The sequence below is a fragment of the Akebia trifoliata genome, chromosome 1 (genome assembly GCF_017979445.1).
Source record: "Akebia trifoliata isolate Shusen 1 chromosome 1, ASM1797944v1, whole genome shotgun sequence".
NCBI lineage: Eukaryota > Viridiplantae > Streptophyta > Magnoliopsida > Ranunculales > Lardizabalaceae > Akebia > Akebia trifoliata.
The window spans coordinates 21473063-21490403 of NC_141375.1; the positions used below are offsets into that span (position 1 = coordinate 21473063).

The 17341-nt window shown below is 38.8% G+C and overlaps 1 protein-coding gene across 1 annotated transcript in view; it reads left to right on the forward strand.

Moving 5' to 3' along the window:
- The window catches only part of GRL (transcription activator), a 63535-nt gene that overhangs the window by 26175 nt on the left and 20019 nt on the right, over positions 1 to 17341 (forward strand). Inside the window, exons 15-18 of the mRNA XM_086441677.1 lie at positions 580 to 791; positions 6938 to 7083; positions 9217 to 9298; positions 9432 to 9542. Coding sequence (XP_086297803.1) covers positions 580 to 791; positions 6938 to 7083; positions 9217 to 9298; positions 9432 to 9542 — 551 coding nt within the window. The remainder of the gene's footprint in view (positions 1 to 579; positions 792 to 6937; positions 7084 to 9216; positions 9299 to 9431; positions 9543 to 17341) is intronic.

Consider the following 17341-nt stretch of genomic DNA (forward strand, 5'->3'; position numbering starts at 1 on the left):
TTCACATTCTTAATGTGTCCATATCGACATGATACCACGTCGGTTTGAATAATCAATAAATTAAGAGTAAATATAAATATTACTCCCTCAAATCTCACTTATAAAATATTAATAAATAAAGACCCCTGTGTTTTGATTCATTAAGTCTCGTCTCTCTTACATTTTTAAACTCTCGTTGGCTGCTTATAAAATGTCAATGTTTTCTTGCATCAGATTTCTAAAAGAAGATTAAAAATGGCCCCAAATTCTGTTGATGTCTATATTACCTCTCTAAACCTTTTTTCAAGTTAGAGGGCTATTTTTCGGTAGGTCAGATTTGACAGAAAAGGAAAGTTTTGTCTAGTGGAAAGTGAAAAGTATTAGTGTTTTTTAAGAAGCAAAATCAAGGAGTTAAAAGATAGGTGCTCAATTTTTTTTTTCCTCCTTTGTTTCAATTGGAGACAGCTTCCTTTTCCAAATTTGTTTCTCATTCCCTCAAAAATCTGAAATAATTGTTTAGCTAATATCTATATGCTACAGTAACTGTAGTCTTAATGCTATGAACTAATTTTTCTGTTGTAACTTTATGTTTATATGCAGCAATAAGAGGTTATGCACTATCATATCTATCATCATGTGCCGGCAGAATTCGATTTTTACTGGGCACACCAGGCATGGTGGCTCTTTTTGACCTAGATGCAACATTGAAAGATGCAACATTGAAAGCCCTCTTCCAGCAGATTGTTCAGCGCCTTGAAAACATACCAAAACCTCAGGGCGAAAATATTTCTGCGATTACATGTGATCTATCAGTAAGAAATCTGGGCAGTATATTTTTTCCCTCTTTTGTTTTGAGTATTTTTTTCTCTCTAAATTTTGGGTTAATATGCCCAAAATTTTCCCATATATTCTTGGCTTAGACCAAATTTGCGACCACAAGGTTGTGGACCTTGCAACAATGATAACTGTTCACTAGAACGGTGATTTGACCCCTGCAGTGTAGTAGAGACTTAGAAGAGTCTTAGTGATCTTTGTTTGTATTATTTCTTTGTGTATTCTTTTCCAAGTAAAACAATAAATTAAGATCCGCAAAAAATCATTGTAACTTATGCGTATTTAGTTTTCAAAGCACTTCAGATTGATATGGGGTTATTTATTTTTGATCGATGATATGGGGTTGTTATTGAATAATCATTGAGGATTACTTTTCCCTGTAATACTAATAAGTTTAAAGTAATTAAAATCAACAACCAAAAGGGGAATAACTTTTGCCAGGGAACATTGGAAAGACGAAGGGAGGAAGTTTTGACTTCAATATCAAACTTCCCCATTGAAGTGGATGGTGGATGAGGATTATGTTAGCTGTACTAAAGCATGCCCCATGACTCTTTTATAATTGGTAAAGATAATAAAATTACGAGAATGAAGGTTGAGCAGATCTTCCAGAAGAATACATAACCCAAATGAAAAGCTAAGGAGAACAACTAAAAAAAACCCAACACCAAGACGGTAACCCAACTGTCTGCTCTCACAACACATGGTCCAAACGGAATAAGAAATCTTGAAACAAAAACCGTTAGATGTCCTAATTACCTTTGTACCAAAAGAAGAGAAGCCCCATAATAGAAATGATGGCTACCTTTTCCATGACCGCTAATATTCCTCTCTTTCCAAATCCCCCACAAATGGCTAAAGGGCATAAGCTCCACAAAATTCTTTCTGAGCTACATGCCCCCGTGTCATGTAGCTCAGATATCAATTGTTGTGAAGTGATACCCAGTTCACCAACACAATTTAACCCTCAATTAGAAAGAAATAATATCAGGAATTCATGAATAATGACAATAGTTAACATTATTGGAAATAATGTAGTTTCGTAGTTTTCTATTATTTCTATGTAAGGGCATTTATGTCCATTCACTCATTGGTTATTATAAATATCTGCCAAGCTCTCATTATGAGACTTGACTGTTCTTCTTCTACAATTCTTCTTGGTATCAGAGCGCCTTAGAAGATCCATCGATTGGGTTTTCTCCTTCAATTTTTGGGTTTCTTGGAGACTTGACTCTCATTTCTCTCCCTTTATCAACTACTTTAGATCTTTGAGAACAAAACCCTAGGAGCAACAGCTTTCGTTGGAGGATCTCCCCTTTGGGGGTTCTTTTTATTTTTTTATTTTTTATCCCAATCGCATGTTGCGATAAGGATGGATCTGCGCTGTTAGATCCCTGCGATAAGGCTAACGAAGGGTTTCCTTTTCTGAGTGTTCTCTGTTCCATACAATAGGCTGGGCTGTACTGCTGGTCCCTGCTTTGCTGGCACTGATAAGAGAAGTGTCAGGCTGCTGAAAGTGGCTGTTCTGGGATGCTTTGCTGGCCGCGATAGTTGCTGGCTGCGATAGCTGCTGGATCTGTGTTGCTGGCTGGTTCTGTGCTACTGTTTTTTTTTGGGTCTGTTTTGACTGTGATAAGGCTATGTTGCTGGTTGGTTTCTTTGCTGGTTGCGATAAGGTTGTGGTTTTGGTTCTGTGTTGCAATATGACAGCACTGCTGTGATAAGGTTGTGCTGGTTCTGTGTTGCGATATGACAACACTGTTGTGTTTTGCGATGGTGCTGATGTTTTAGCCCCTTAGATGTTTGCATTTAACTCCATTCAAGCCAAAGCTGTGTCTTTTTGCCTTGACTGCTTCTCAGCATTTTTTTTTTCTTCTTTCTGCACCTTAACTGTATGTTGAGTTGACTCACTTTCTTTCTTCGTCAATTTGTAGTATCCCTAGACTTGATTTTTTTTTTTTCTGTATTCTGTTTTATCCACTTGTCTCTTTGTGAGATATGACATCGAACCAAGAGAACAAAGAATTCAATACAATTCTTGGGCAAAATTCCTCAGCCCAACGTATAACTAGTACCCTATTGGCTGGTCGTAATTTTCAGTCTTGGTTTTGGTTCATGATACTTTATTTGGGAAGTAAAGGCAAATCAGGATGGTTTTTGAATACTCGTCATGGCCGAGGGGGCCGTAGTAGTGATCGCGGGAGTACTTTTATTTGTAGTCATTGTAGGAAGACAAGCCATGAGAAGGTCCGATGTTTTCTGCTATATCCTCATTTGTTGAGGTTTATTACCACTCCTTTTTTGGGGCATTTTGCTTCTCATACTACCATTGTGGACTCCTCACTTGTTCCCACTACTGACTTTTCTGGCACCGTTGATTTACAGCGATTTCAGACCCAGATTGCCACTATTGTTTGTGATAAGATCCGTGCTCATATTAGCTCATCTTCGACTATGATAACAATTACCACGCTTCCAGGTATATCTTCTACATTTCATGTCACCCACTCTAGTCCAGCTCCCCTAATATGCGTTATTGATTCTGGTTCTTCTGATCACATGACTGGTGAGTCTAGGCATTTCACTTAATCTATTTTTTCTTTTACTCATAATGAAGTTTGCTTTGCTAATGGGTCCCTTACACCTATACACAGCAAGGGTACCATTTCCTTATCATCTAGTATTTCTCTCAACTCTATGCTCCATGTTCCTCATCTATTTCCTAATCTTTTGTCAGTGAGTGGTATTACCAAATCTCTCAATTGCTCAGTGACCTTTTTTCCTACTCACTGTACTTTTAGGACTTGATTTTGGGGGAGATTTTTGGCAAGGGGTATGTGAGGGATGGGTTGTACCTATTTGGATCTCCGCATACTGTTGCTCTGGCTTTTGTGCTACCCTCCTCTAGGAGTCATATTTTTTCTTCCTAGTCTTTAGATTTGTGGCATGCCCGCTTAGGACATGCTAATTTTCAGCACTTGTGTTATTTATTTCCTGTTATAAAAAATTCTTGTAGTGGGCATAAGTTCCAGTGTTCTGTGTGTTAACTTTCCAAACATACTTGTATTTCCTTATCCTGTTATTGCTTTTACTAGTCATTGGTATTATGTTACATTTATAGATGACTATTCTCATTGTACTTGAGTCTATTTGATGCGATCTTGGTCTGAAGTGCTTCCTATTTTTGTTAACTTTCTTAAAATGATTCAGACTTAGTACAACATCACTGTTAAAGTTCTTCGGTCTGATAATGGAGGTGAATATATTTCTAATGAGATTCGCTCTCACCTTCATGAGTATGGTATGCTCTACCAGTTGACCTGTCCCTACACTCCTGAGCAGAACAGGGTGGCGGAACGCAAGAATCGCCACCTTATGAACATTGTCCGTTGCCTTCTTCGAGGCATGCATGTTTTTAAGTTATATTGGAACATGACGGTCATCGTTGTGGTTTTTCTTCTTAACTTTGTTCCGAGTCGTACCTTAGGGGGATAGGTGCCTCTTCATGTTCTTTGCCTGATAGGATCCTATTTTTGATTACACCTAGAGTTTTTGGGTGCACTTGTTTTGTTCAGGATCACAACTCTCATCGCATGAAATTAGATGACTAAGCCATTCGGTGTGTTTTCTTGGGCTACTCATCCATGTCAAAGGGATATCAATGTTGTGATCCTGTTTCTCAACGTGTCATACATTCTATGGATGTCACTTTTTTTGAAAATGTTCCCTACTTTCGTGCCACATTTTCTTTGCAGGACTATTTTTCTACTTCTTCTCCTATAGTGTTGCCTGTTCTGGTTTTCTCTCTATCTTTGCCAACGCTTAAGGTTTACTCTCATTGCCCTTGTCCCTCTCCAATCTTGCCAACCTCCTCCTTGGACTCAGGTATATTCTCTTCCACCTCTGCTCTTATCCCTTCTATTTCTGATTCACTTACCTATTGCACTTCGCAAAGGTAAGATGGGGTGTGTTTACTGATCATCTTATTGCTCGGTTTGTTTCCTCTCAGGGATTTTCTCCTTCTTATCAGGCCTACCTTGCTGCCATTACTTCTATTCGAGTTCTTTGATCTCTTTCAGAGGTTTTATGAGATCTTCAGTGGACTGGAGCCATGATTGTTGAGATGGATGCTTTGCAGAAGAATCATACTTGGGAGCTTGTTCCCTTTGGGGAGTGGACTGTTGGTTGTAAATGGGTTTTCATTGTCAAGTATCTAACAGATGACACAATTGATCGATACAAGGCCAGTCTAGTTGCTAAAGGATTTACATAGACTCCAGGAAAGGATTTTGGTGTTACATATACTCCTGTAGCTAAACTTCTACTGTTCGTCTCCTTATTTCTCTAGCTGCATGTCACTTATGGCCTCTTCACCAACTCAATGTGAATAATGTCTTTCTGAAGGATGATATTATCCTTACGGGAGATGATGCCTAGTGGATTGGTATGGTAAAGATGATATTAGGTTGTGCTTTTGAGATTAAAGACTTGGGTCCCCTCAAGTACTTCTTGGGGATAAAAGGTACTCGCTCTTGCCGTGGTATTTCGCTATCTTAACACAAATACACATTGGATCTTCTTCAGGACACTGATATGCTTGGTTGTCGTCCTGCTTGCTCTCTTATGGATCAGAATTACCGTCTTTATGCTGAATCTGGTGATCTATTATCTGTGATCCTTTTTCTTATCAGAGACTCATCGGCTGTCTGATTTATTTGACTAACACTAGACTAGATTTGACTTTTGCAGTTAGTGTGGTTAGTTAGTTCATGCATGCTCCGCGCACTTCTCATCTTGACGCCATTTATTGTATTCTTCGCTAATTGAAGTTGCGTCCTGGTCTTGGGTTGTTTTACTCGTCCACTGCTTAACCTCATTTGTCCTATTTTACTAATGTTGATTATGCTGGTTCGATTACAGATAAAAGATCTACCTCTGGTTTCTGTACTTTCCATGGTGGTAACCTAATCTCGTGAAAAAGTAAGAAACAGAGTGTGGTTTCCTGTTCTTCTGCTGAAGCTAAGTATAGTGCTATGGCTCTTGGTACATGTGAGCTAATTTGGCTTCAATCTTTTTAGACAGAGATAGGATTTCCTGTCTTTGGTTCCTTCACATTGTTTTGTGACAATAAGTCTGCTATTATGCTTTTGTCTGACTCTATTCTTCACGAAAAAACCCAACATATAGAGGTTGATATTCACTTTCTCAGGGAGAAAGTTCAATCTAGTGCCCTTCAAACAATATTTATATCTTCTTTAGATCAACTTGCCGACATGCTTATGAAGTCTGCTGGTCCCTCTGTCACTAACTCTCATCTTGTCAAGTTGGGCTTAATTGATATATTTGCCCTAGCTTGAGGGGGAGTATTGCAAATAATGTAGTTTCCTAGTTTTCTATTATTTCTATGTAAGGGTATTTTTGTCCATTCACTCATCAGTTATTATAAATATCTGCCAAGCTCGCATTATGAGACTTGACGGTTCTTCTACAATTCTTCTACATATAGAGAAACAGAGATTTATTGAAAAAAAAAAAGAAAAGAAAAGAAAAGAAAATGGAGCAATAGAGGAAAACAAACAACCAATGAAAAATAGGAAAGCTTACATAGTTTACCTCTAGGACTTTTCCACGGGCTTCAAAGGTCTAAAATTTCATTGTTATTTTGAGCAATTCAAGTGACCAAAACTTGGTCCACAAAACTTAGAGACCAAAATACCAAGCCCAGGAAACAGTCAGTCCACAATCCTGAATTTATCGTCAATTGATGTCGTATTCCATCCATGTTGATAACCTAGCCAATAGCTTGGAATATAGATATATAATACTCCAAAACTTGGAGCCCTCCCAGAAACACACTAGTAGGCTGCCACATAGCTTTGGAATTTCGTGGATGCTTTTATCTCACCCCAACTACTTTATTTATTGGAAATCTGCTCCCCCAAGTCCTAGTTCACGTTAGATTGACCACGAGCATGCCTCTAGTACAAAGAAGCTTCGTTCGCTTTCTACAACTATTTCTTTTTTCATTGCATGTGTTTTATGTGCTGCTTGTTAGTACCTAAGAAGCCTTCCTGATGAGCAAATTTGTTCCAGTGCATAACATGCTTCATGATTATTTGTTCAGGATCTGCGCAAGGATTGGTTGTCAATATTAATGATTGTCACTTCTTCTCGATCACCAATAAACATCAGACACTTGGAGAAGGCCACTGTCTCTACTGGAAAGGAAGGCTTATTATCGGAAGGAAATGCTGCTTACAATTGGTCCAGGTGCTTCTTCAATTTGTTTATTTGACATCATGACATTAATTTTGCAGTTTTGTTGTAATACAGTTTACTTTTGCAGGGAAAAACTGTGTCACATTAACCAACTCAAACTTCAAAGTGAAATCCTTTTGTACTAATCAACAATTATCAATAGGTTTCATTATTCTGTAATTTATATTTTGATGTCTTTTTCAGTCAGGTTATAGAAATATTTTGACCAATGTGAAATGTAAAATTTGTTGGAATGATGGAAACTTTATGAAAATGTGCATCATAAATTTATGAAATAATATAATATGCATGAAACATACCTACAAGCCTTTAGACTACAATTAGCAACCATTTGGAGTAAGAAAAGTAAGATCAATATCATTAAGTGCCCATCAGAGACTTTGAGAGGCATAACATTTAAATATTTATACTCTGTTGACTACGTATATTAAGAAAAATGCTTGCGGCAGCAGGTGCCAGCTAGCTTAGTGGTTAAAATCTTTGGGTAATGATACCAGAGACCTAGGTTCGAATCCTTCCAGTACCAAGTTACTGAACTCATTAAAAAAGGGGCTTATCGTTCAAAAAAAGAAAATGCTTGTGTCCTAAGAAAGTCTAAACCACATGGTTCTGTTTTCCTACATAGCATATTGATGCCTTTGCGAAAAATTTAATTCGGCAAGGAATTTAAATGATATATATATATATATATATATATTTTGCACAATATTAATTTACTGGTAGAACATCTTATGTTGCTAATGTCTATCTTATATGTGTTTTTAGTCAGTTCCATATGTAATTGTGCAAATATGTTTAAAGTATACCATACATGCTTGCATGGTTGCTCTATGGGTTTCCTATTATATTGTAGTTCTTTAATTTTTAAAAATTAGAGTAAAAACTCATTTTTTTAAAGTATACTTATATGTTCAAGCTTATATACATGAATGTATTTGTTGCCCTCTGAGTTTATTATAATCCTATTCTTAATTCTTTAATTTTTTGTATTTCTAAAATATAGTAATGTTTTAGTTAAAATGGTCAAAATGGATGATTGAACTAGGGATGCAAATTTGGCCTGCAATCCTGCAGCCTGCCTGCATGAGCCTGTATATTGGTGGGCCGGCCTGAGCTTCGATATGGAAGCCCGGCCCATAAGCCCAGTCTAAAGCCTGGCCCGACCTTGCTTCAATTACAATCTGAGATTCAGTTGGTTTCAACCCTGAGGGAAAGGGCACTCTATGCGATGTGAAATGATACTTTCTCCTATATCCTTCCCTCTTTTATAATCTTATTTAGTCCTAATCTTCATTCCTAATATTTATTCTATTAGCCATAGGATTGTACAAACTTTTCTTCTGCAGTTAGAGCGAAAAGGGCATTATAGCTTGCAAGTCATATTTTTTCTTATTAATTAGCAAGATTGTAGCCAAAAGATAAGCAAGTTTGATGATTAATGAAATAAGCTCAGCTAGCTTTGAAGACCCAACGATCTTGAATTGGTCGTATTTCTTCCTTTTACCCCCTTTCTATTTTCTATTTTAATTATTACAATCTATTGGAATCCTATCAAGTTCATATCCAATGTGGCATCATTCCAAAAGATTCTCCTCTTGGAAGACCAAAAAAGGTTTCAAGCAAAGATCATAGTTTTTTCACAAAGGCACTTGTCTCTTAACCACAGCTCAAACTTCTTCCATTTCAAACCGTGTTGATGGATATGCCTTGTGGGTGACCACAATGAGGCAGTTTGTCTCAGTTTGTAACAGTTGTCTCATCACTGTCTCTATCAAGATGTCTAGTGTTTTCAATTGACAAAGATGTACCTTGAGATCAATACTCTAAAAGACTATTTTAAGGGCATTCAGCATTAACCAAGCCATGTTAAAATCATTAGAATATTAGGAAATTATTTCAGATAAAGCAAATCAACTATAACATGGGCTTAAATCCATAGCTCGGTTCGTTTAGACATTGCAAAGCAACTTCGAGGTTGTGGGTTTTTTTTTCCAGCTTACACCCATAAAAGAAAATCAACCGTAACATCAAATGAATGCCTCACATGCACTAATGTATTTATGCAAATAGATTTGTTCAAGTATATATCTTGGTATTTATGGATCAGTAACTGTGATCTTGCAGATGTGTTGATGAACTTGAATCTCAGCTATCAAAGCATGGAAGCCTGAAAAAGCTGTATTTCTACCACCAGCATCTTACTGCAGTAATTTTTGTTTCTGTTTCTCTTTCTTGGTTCCTAGGTTGTCTGCCATTATAGCTCTTCTAGCTACCATTATGTAGTTTTTCTTCTTCCTTTTTTAGTTGCAATTTGATCTGATGTGAATATTTCAAATCAGGTATTCAGGAACACCATGTTTGGACCAGAGGGACGTCCACAACATTGCTGTGCATGGCTTGGAGTTGCTAGTAGTTTTCCAGAATGTGCGTCAATGATTGTTCCAGAAGAGGTACTTTTCATTGGTCTGTAATATTTTTTTGCATGTATTGTTTTTGCTAGTTTTTTTCCCATCCATGCCAAAGAGTTCTGAAACTGGATAACTAATTTTCATGACTTGGTTAGTAGTTCTATTCCTACAAAATGTTTGAAATCAAGTGACGAATGATCCAGAGAAAGGAATATTTCATTGTAAGATGGATATCTTTTCTTCATGGTGGGTTTGAGCACTATGATAGTATATGCACCGGCATATGTTTCGTCTAAATAACGCTCCCCAGTGCTACCAACAATAGGAATATAACCGCCTATAATCATTATACATCTTGGGTAAGCAACTGGTGTGGTCAGTGGTTAAATGTTTAAGGATGGGTTTGAACCCAAGTTCGTTGAATCGATGAATGAAGATCTTGCTGAAGTAGCAACAATCCATTTGGTTACTTATTTACTTGGAATGAACCAGATTTTAAGGTGTGTGAATTGTTTAGTTGTGATCATTTGGTCTTTTGCAATATGACACTGGTCCAGTATTTCCTTTTAAATTGTTATGTATATATCCTCTCTCAATAACAGAAAATTGGCTTTGGGCCAAGTGGAACGAAGGAAAAAAGATCTGTTTAGCTAACCTCGAATCTTTTGGTGGTAAGGCTTTCTTGTTGTTGATTATATATGTAGTTGCTGGCTAGGATAACCTCCATAGATTGGATTCCTGAAATGGAAGTTATGCTAGCTAGCCATTATGTTTTGAGGTATCCCTATTTAGACACAAGGATATTCGATGGATCCAGATTGTAGCCCCACAGTGCCAACTTATGAGAATAAAAGATGCTAGAAGCATTTCTGTATGTCTATAGCGAGAGTATAAACCAATGACCTTGGATTCAATCAAGTCATTCCTTAAGACAAAGGAAATCTTTATGTGGAAATTACAACTTACCTCGGATGAGGGTTTTCTGGAGCCCTTATCAACATCAATGTATCATCAAAGCCTTATCCCAAAATTTTGAGGTTGCCCAAACGAATTTTGTTACCCATTCAACTCTGTTGAAAGCTCTGCCCTCTACTAACTTAAGTGTGTTCACATCTGCTATCACACCTCGACTCATGCTCCTTTTAGGCTTCCTCTCACTCGTTTAGAACCTTCGACTTGCACATTCTTCTAGTTGTGGAAATCCCTTGCCGTGCATAATAGTGGGGATTGACATAGTTGGCCCCATAGAAGGTGACAATATCTGCTTATATCCATGTATTAGTTCACTCACTTGGTCAAAACAACCCTTTTTTATAAGAGTGTGACACATTATTGTGAGAGAACAATACTTTTGGGTCTGTGATTGCTCAACTGGTCATCTTGGAAAGTATAAAACATATCTTGGGACAAGTTGTGATGCAATTCTGCCATGAGCATTAGATACTCCCAAGTATTTTCGACTCCTAGTTGTCCCAAAAGAAATGGCTTGGTTGAAAATGCTCATGAGGCTTAGAAAACAATATGAACAAGAAATGTGAAGTAGTCAACGGATAGAGTTGACATCCTTCTTGTTAGAGTTATTTTTTATTGGGTGGGTCCACGTCTTTAATTAAGTGTAAGTGGGCCCTACATGCTTTTATAATATAAATAGAGAAGAGGAGGATTCAAACCTATTCAAGTTCGACCCTCTCTCTCTTCTCCTTGTTTTTTTTTTTCTCTTGTGGATTGATTCTATTGAGTTTAGTCCCACATCGGACACAAATTGCCTTGTCTTTCTCCTTATAAGCTCTTGGCCTCTTGACTTATTGCCAATTGGTTTTGAGTTGGACCCCCAAATTTATCATGGTATCAGAGTGGGCCTTTCTCTCCTCCACGTCACCCAGTTCATATCTTCACGTGCTTTGGTCAAGTCCAGCCCACACATGCGTGGGTGTGTTGAGTTTAGTCCCACATCGGACACAAATTGCCTTGTCTCTCTCCTTGTAAGCTCCTGGGCCTCTCCACTCATGGCCAATTGGTTTTGAGTTGGACCCCCAAATTTATCATGGTATCATAAATTTGGGGGTCCAACTCAAAACCAATTGGCAATGAGTGGAGAGGCCCAGGAGCTTATAAGGAGAGAGACAAGGCAATTTGTGTCCAATATGGGACTAAACTCAACACGCTTCTGCACGTGTGGGTCGGACTTGAGACTTGGCCAAAGCACGTGGGGATATGAATTGGGTGACGTGGAGGAGAGAAAGGCCCTCTCTGATACCACGATAAATTTGGGGGTCCAACTCAAAACCAATTGGCCATGAGTGGAGAGCCCCAGGAGCCTACAAGGAGAGAGACAAGGCAATTTGTGTCCGATGTGGGACTAAACTCAACAGATTCTTGGTCTCTAACATGGTATCAGAGCATCTCTACTCTTAGATTAATCTATTCCTCCTCCTCTTCCTATTTTTCTTCTCTTTTTCATCCGGATTCTTCAAAACCTTAGGTCTTCATACAAAACACAATTTAGGAGTCTTCATTTGCTGTTTTTTACACATAGATGTGTATCTAGGGTGTAGTTTCTGATTTGTTTATGGTTTATCGATGATTGTGAAGCCTGTGTTGCAATTTTGAAGTTCCAAAATTCAGTTTTTAGGGCAAATATGTGAATAGTATTCCATGAACAGTTGTGAATAGTGTCGTGTGAACAATGGCGCATGAACAATGCTGTGTGAACAGTACCGTGAATAGTATTTTCTGCAAAAAAGGGTTTTAATCCCTATTTGTGCTACAAGTGGAACCCTAGATGTGTATCAAGGGCCTTATTGGTGGTTGTGATTAATTTTTTGGGGCTTCGTGATCAGTTTTGGGAGCTTTATAGGCATATTTTTTGCGTTTGGAGGTGTTTAGGTCGTTTTTGGCTGTTTTTAGGATTTTTGATTTTCTCAAAAATCGTATCCTAAGTTTGTCATCTACCATTGCTGCTCCTCTCATAAGTGTTTTCTACACCTATTGTTACTATGACGGTGTTTTTGCTCTCTGGTATATTACGGTATTTTTTTGTTATATCTCTTTGCTCTTCGACTTTTAGCGAAGGTGCTGTTTTTTTTCCCTATGGGGTTTCCGCGCATTTTTTTATTATTATTGGTGATGGTTGTTCTTGATTGTTGGGTAGTTTCTCGACTTGTCTTTTAGTGCAATCGATGGTTGCTCCCATAGATGCTTGGGTTCTCATGGGTGGTAATTAAGATGATTGTAGTGACACATGTGGTGTGGTGGCTCTATAGGCCTGTAAAGAACAGAGTACAGGCAGAGTATAATAGAGTAGAGACAGAGTAATGAAGAGAAAACTAAGTGAATTGAATAGAACTTACTTTATGCGTAAACAAGGAAACTGATCCTATTATATAGGATCTAATACAGACTCCTACTGTAACAAAACAGTTACAATTGTGGCCAAAGATTACCACACTATTCTAACGTTACTGGACTAGTTCAACTAAGACTCCTAATGACTCGTTCTTCTTGAATACTAGCTCAACGACTCTAACAACTGAATACCATTCTAATACCCTCCTTTAAACTGGATGAGAAAACACCAGTTTACGAATCCTTGACGCAGGACCCTCCTGTAAGTGAGCAAACACCTACTAATGATCGAAGTTTCTCAAACACATCAATTTTCAGGGCTTTGGTGAAAATATCAGCAACCTGGTCTTCACTCTTGCAGTATTGGAGACCTATTATTCTATCTTTGACAAGATTGCACAGGAAATGGTAGCGCACATCAATATGCTTGCTTCGTCCGTGTTCAACTGGATTTTTGGACAACTTTATCGCTGAGCTATTGTCACAATACACTGGAGTGCTCCCCTTTTGATGAAATTGCATCTTGCTTAGCATTCTTAGAGGCCATATAGCTTGACAAGCGCAATTGGCTGCAGCGATGTACTTAGCTTTTGTGGTGGATAAGGAGACAATACTTTGTTTCTTTGACGACCAAGAGATAGCTCCTGTACCTAGCATAAAAGCATATCTGGAAGTGCTCTTCCTATCATCCAAATCTCCAGCATAATCACTATCTGAAAAATCAACCAAATCTGAAACGATTCCACTCTTATATATAAGGCCAAGATCAGTAGTACCACGCAAGTAGCGCAGACAAGTACTTGAGACTTCCTACAAGCTGCTTGTACAAGTATATAAGGCCAACTTCTTTTGGATGCTCCATATACCTACTGATGAGACTAACAGCGTGCATAATATCTGGTCGAGTTGCAGACAAGTACATGAGACTTCCTACAAGCTGCTTGTACAAAGTGCTATCAACGACATTTCCGAGAGTATCCTTTACCAGTTTAACACCTATTTCGACTGACTTTTTGAACTGGATTGCAATTCTGCATCTCGAATCACTTCAATATCTCATGAGTACTTCTTTTGTGAGATAAATATCCTTGCATCAGATTGAATCACCTCAATACCAAGGAAATAATGCATCAAGCCCAGGTCTGACATTTCAAACTCTCCCATCATCGAACTTCGGAAAGACTGGAACATGGAAGGGTCATTCCCCGTGTAAATCAAGTCATCTACGTTCAAGCTCGCAAGTAGAAAACTCCCTCCTGATTCAGATTTAACAAACAGAGTAGGCTCATATGGGCACTTTTGGAAACCAGCTTTGATGAAGTACGACTCTATACGGCTGTACCAAGCGCGTGGGGCTTGTTTCAGTCCATACAAGGCCGCCCTACGTAGTCGATATACCTTCCCTTCATTCCCCTTCTTCACGAAACCAGGCGGCTGATCAACGTAGACGATTTCCTGGAGATCTCCGTGTAAAAAAGCTGATTTGACATCCATCTGAAAAATTTGCCAAGAATTTTGGGCTGCTAAGGCTAGGATCATCCGTATAGTTTCCAACCTTGCAATTGGGGCAAACACTTCTTCATAGTCAATGCCTTGCTGCTGCTTATACCCTTTTGCGACCAACCTGGCTTTATACTTGTCCACGGTGCCTTCCGTGGTTAACTTGGTCTTATATACCCACTTCACACCTATCAGTTTTTGACCACGAGGAAGGTCGGTTAACTCCCATGTCTTGTTCTTCTCAATGGCATGAATTTCCTCATCCATTGCTTCTTTCCATTTTGGATCTTGCACAACCTGAGTGAAGGAGACCGGATCACAGTGTCCAAGTAAAGCTACTTGAGAGAGCATATCACCTATGAGCAAGGCATCAGGATTAGCGAAAAAAGCTATATGGTCAACCGAATCTATTTCAGCAAATTTTGACACTCTATAGTCCTGAAGCCATGATGGTTGATGCTTGGTACGCTGAGGGTGAGGTTGCTAATCACTAGGAGTTTGGTCCTCAATTCTAGGGGAGCTTTGCAAAGGTGAAGATGGATTTGAGAGCTGGTCTGTATCAGAAGCACTTGAATTGCTTTGAGGGCTGGCTGTAGTAAGGCTTTGGGGCTGCAACTTCTCAGAAATATGGAGATCATTACCAATGGTTGTAACAGTGCTTTCACCTTCATCCACATCAAAATCAGCAAGTATTTGTTGCCCCGAAGAAGTAATATTCCAAGGCCACATGTGTTTCATCAAAAACGACATCTCAGCTGATGATACACTTTCGACTAATGGGATTGTACAACTTATAAGCTTTAGAGTGTTCACTAATGCCAAGAAAAATGCATTTCCCACTCTTGTCATCGAGCTTTTTCCACTTCTCATCTGGAATATGGGTGTAAGCAATACACCCGAATACTTGTAAGTTAGCAACATTAGGCTTCCTTCCGCTCCATGCTTCTTGTGGAGTCATACTCCTTACAGTCTTAGTAGGACATATGTTCAATAAACGAACACTCCATAGCACAACTTCAGGCCAGAAAGTTTTTGGAAGCTTTGATGTCCGCAACATACTACGCACCATGTTGAGGATGGTGCGATTTTTCCGCTCGGCTACCCCATTCTGCTGAGGGGTATAAGACGCCGTGAGCTATCTACGAATGCCATGCTGTGCACAAAAGCTCTTGAAGGCATGTGAGGTATATTCTCCTCTTCAGTTTGATCTGAGAATTTTGATTGGCAATCCAACCTTCTTTTCTACAAGGACTTTAAATGTCTTAAAGATAGACAAAGCTTCCGATTTTGCCTGCAAGATATATACCCAGGTTTTCTGTGTAAAATCAGAAGAAATTTAGAAGAGAAAAATCAAGTCTCATAATGAGATCTTGGTATATATTTATAATCAATAATAAGGGAATGGACATAAATGCCCTTACAAATAAATAAAACTAAATAAACTAATTTTAGTCAAACTAGAGCTGACTATTCTAATATTTCCAATACTCCCCCTCAAGCTGGGGCAAATATATCAACTAGACCCAGTTTGGCAAGGTGAGAGTTAGTGACAGAAGATCCAACAGATTTTGTAAGCATATCGGCCAGTTGATCTGAAGAAGGAACAAAAACTGTCTTAAGAGCACCAGATTGAACTTTCTCCCTAAGAAAGTGAACATCAACCTCGATGTGCTTAGTTCTTTCGTGAAGGATTGAGTCAGATGCAAGCATGATAGCAGACTTGTTGTCACAAAACAATGAGGAGGAACTAGCAATTGGAAATCCCAACTCTGTTAGTAAAGATCTAAGCCAAAGAAGCTCACATGTGCCAAGAGCCATAGCACGATACTCAGCTTCAGCAGATGAATGGGAAACCACACTCTGTTTCTTACTTTTCCATGAAATAAGGTTACCACCATAGAAAGTGCAAAAACCAGATGTAGATCTCTTATCTGTAAGAGAACCCGCATAATCAGCATCAGTGAAACAAGACAAATGTGGCTGAGTAGTAGATGAATAAAATAAGCCTGGACTAGGACGAGACTTCAAGTAGCGAAGAATACGATACACAGCTTCAAGATGAGAGGTATGCGGAGCATGCATAAACTGGCTGACTACACTAACCGCAAATGTCAAATCTGGTCTAGTATTAGTTAAATAAATTAGACGGCCTACGAGTCTCTGGTAAGATGAAGGATCAGATAACAGTTCCCTAGATTCAGCATGAAGACGATGGTTCTAATCCATTGGGGAAGATGCAGGACGACACCTAAGCATTCCGGTGTCCTGAAGAAGATCCAATGTGTATTTGCGTTGAGATAACGAAATACCACGATGTGAGCGGGCTACCTCTATCCCCAAAAAGTACTTGAGGAGACCTAAGTCCTTAACTTCAAAAGCATTACCCAATTGCCTCTTAACTCTGTCAATCCATTGTGTATCATTTCCAGTTACTATAATGTCATCCACATAAACCAAGACAATAGTATTGTGACCATCTACTCCTCGTTGAGTAAAGCAAGTATGGTCAGAATGACATCTAGAAAATCCCATAGATAGAATGACCTTAGAGAAACACTGGAACCAAGCTCGCGGAGACTGCTTTAGGCTATATAGAGATTTGAGAATGCGACATACTTTCCCAGAATACTCCCCTGAAGAAGAAATCCCGGAGGGGGGTCCATATAAATGACCTCTGTCAGATCACCATTAAGGAAATCATTCTTCACATCAAGCTGGTGAAGAGACCATAAATGACATGCTGCTAAAGAGATAAGTAAACGGACAGTCGACAATTTGGCTACAGGTGCAAATGTGGCTCCAAAGTCTTTTCTCAGAGTCTGCGTAAATCCCTTCGCAACTAGTCGAGCCTTGTAGCGATCAACAGTACCATCTGCAAGGTACTTGACTGTGAAAATCCATTTACAACCAACAGTCTGCTCCCCAGAAGGAAGAGAAACAAGATCCCAAGTATGATTCCTCTGCAATACATCCATCTCAGTAGTCATGGCTCTAGT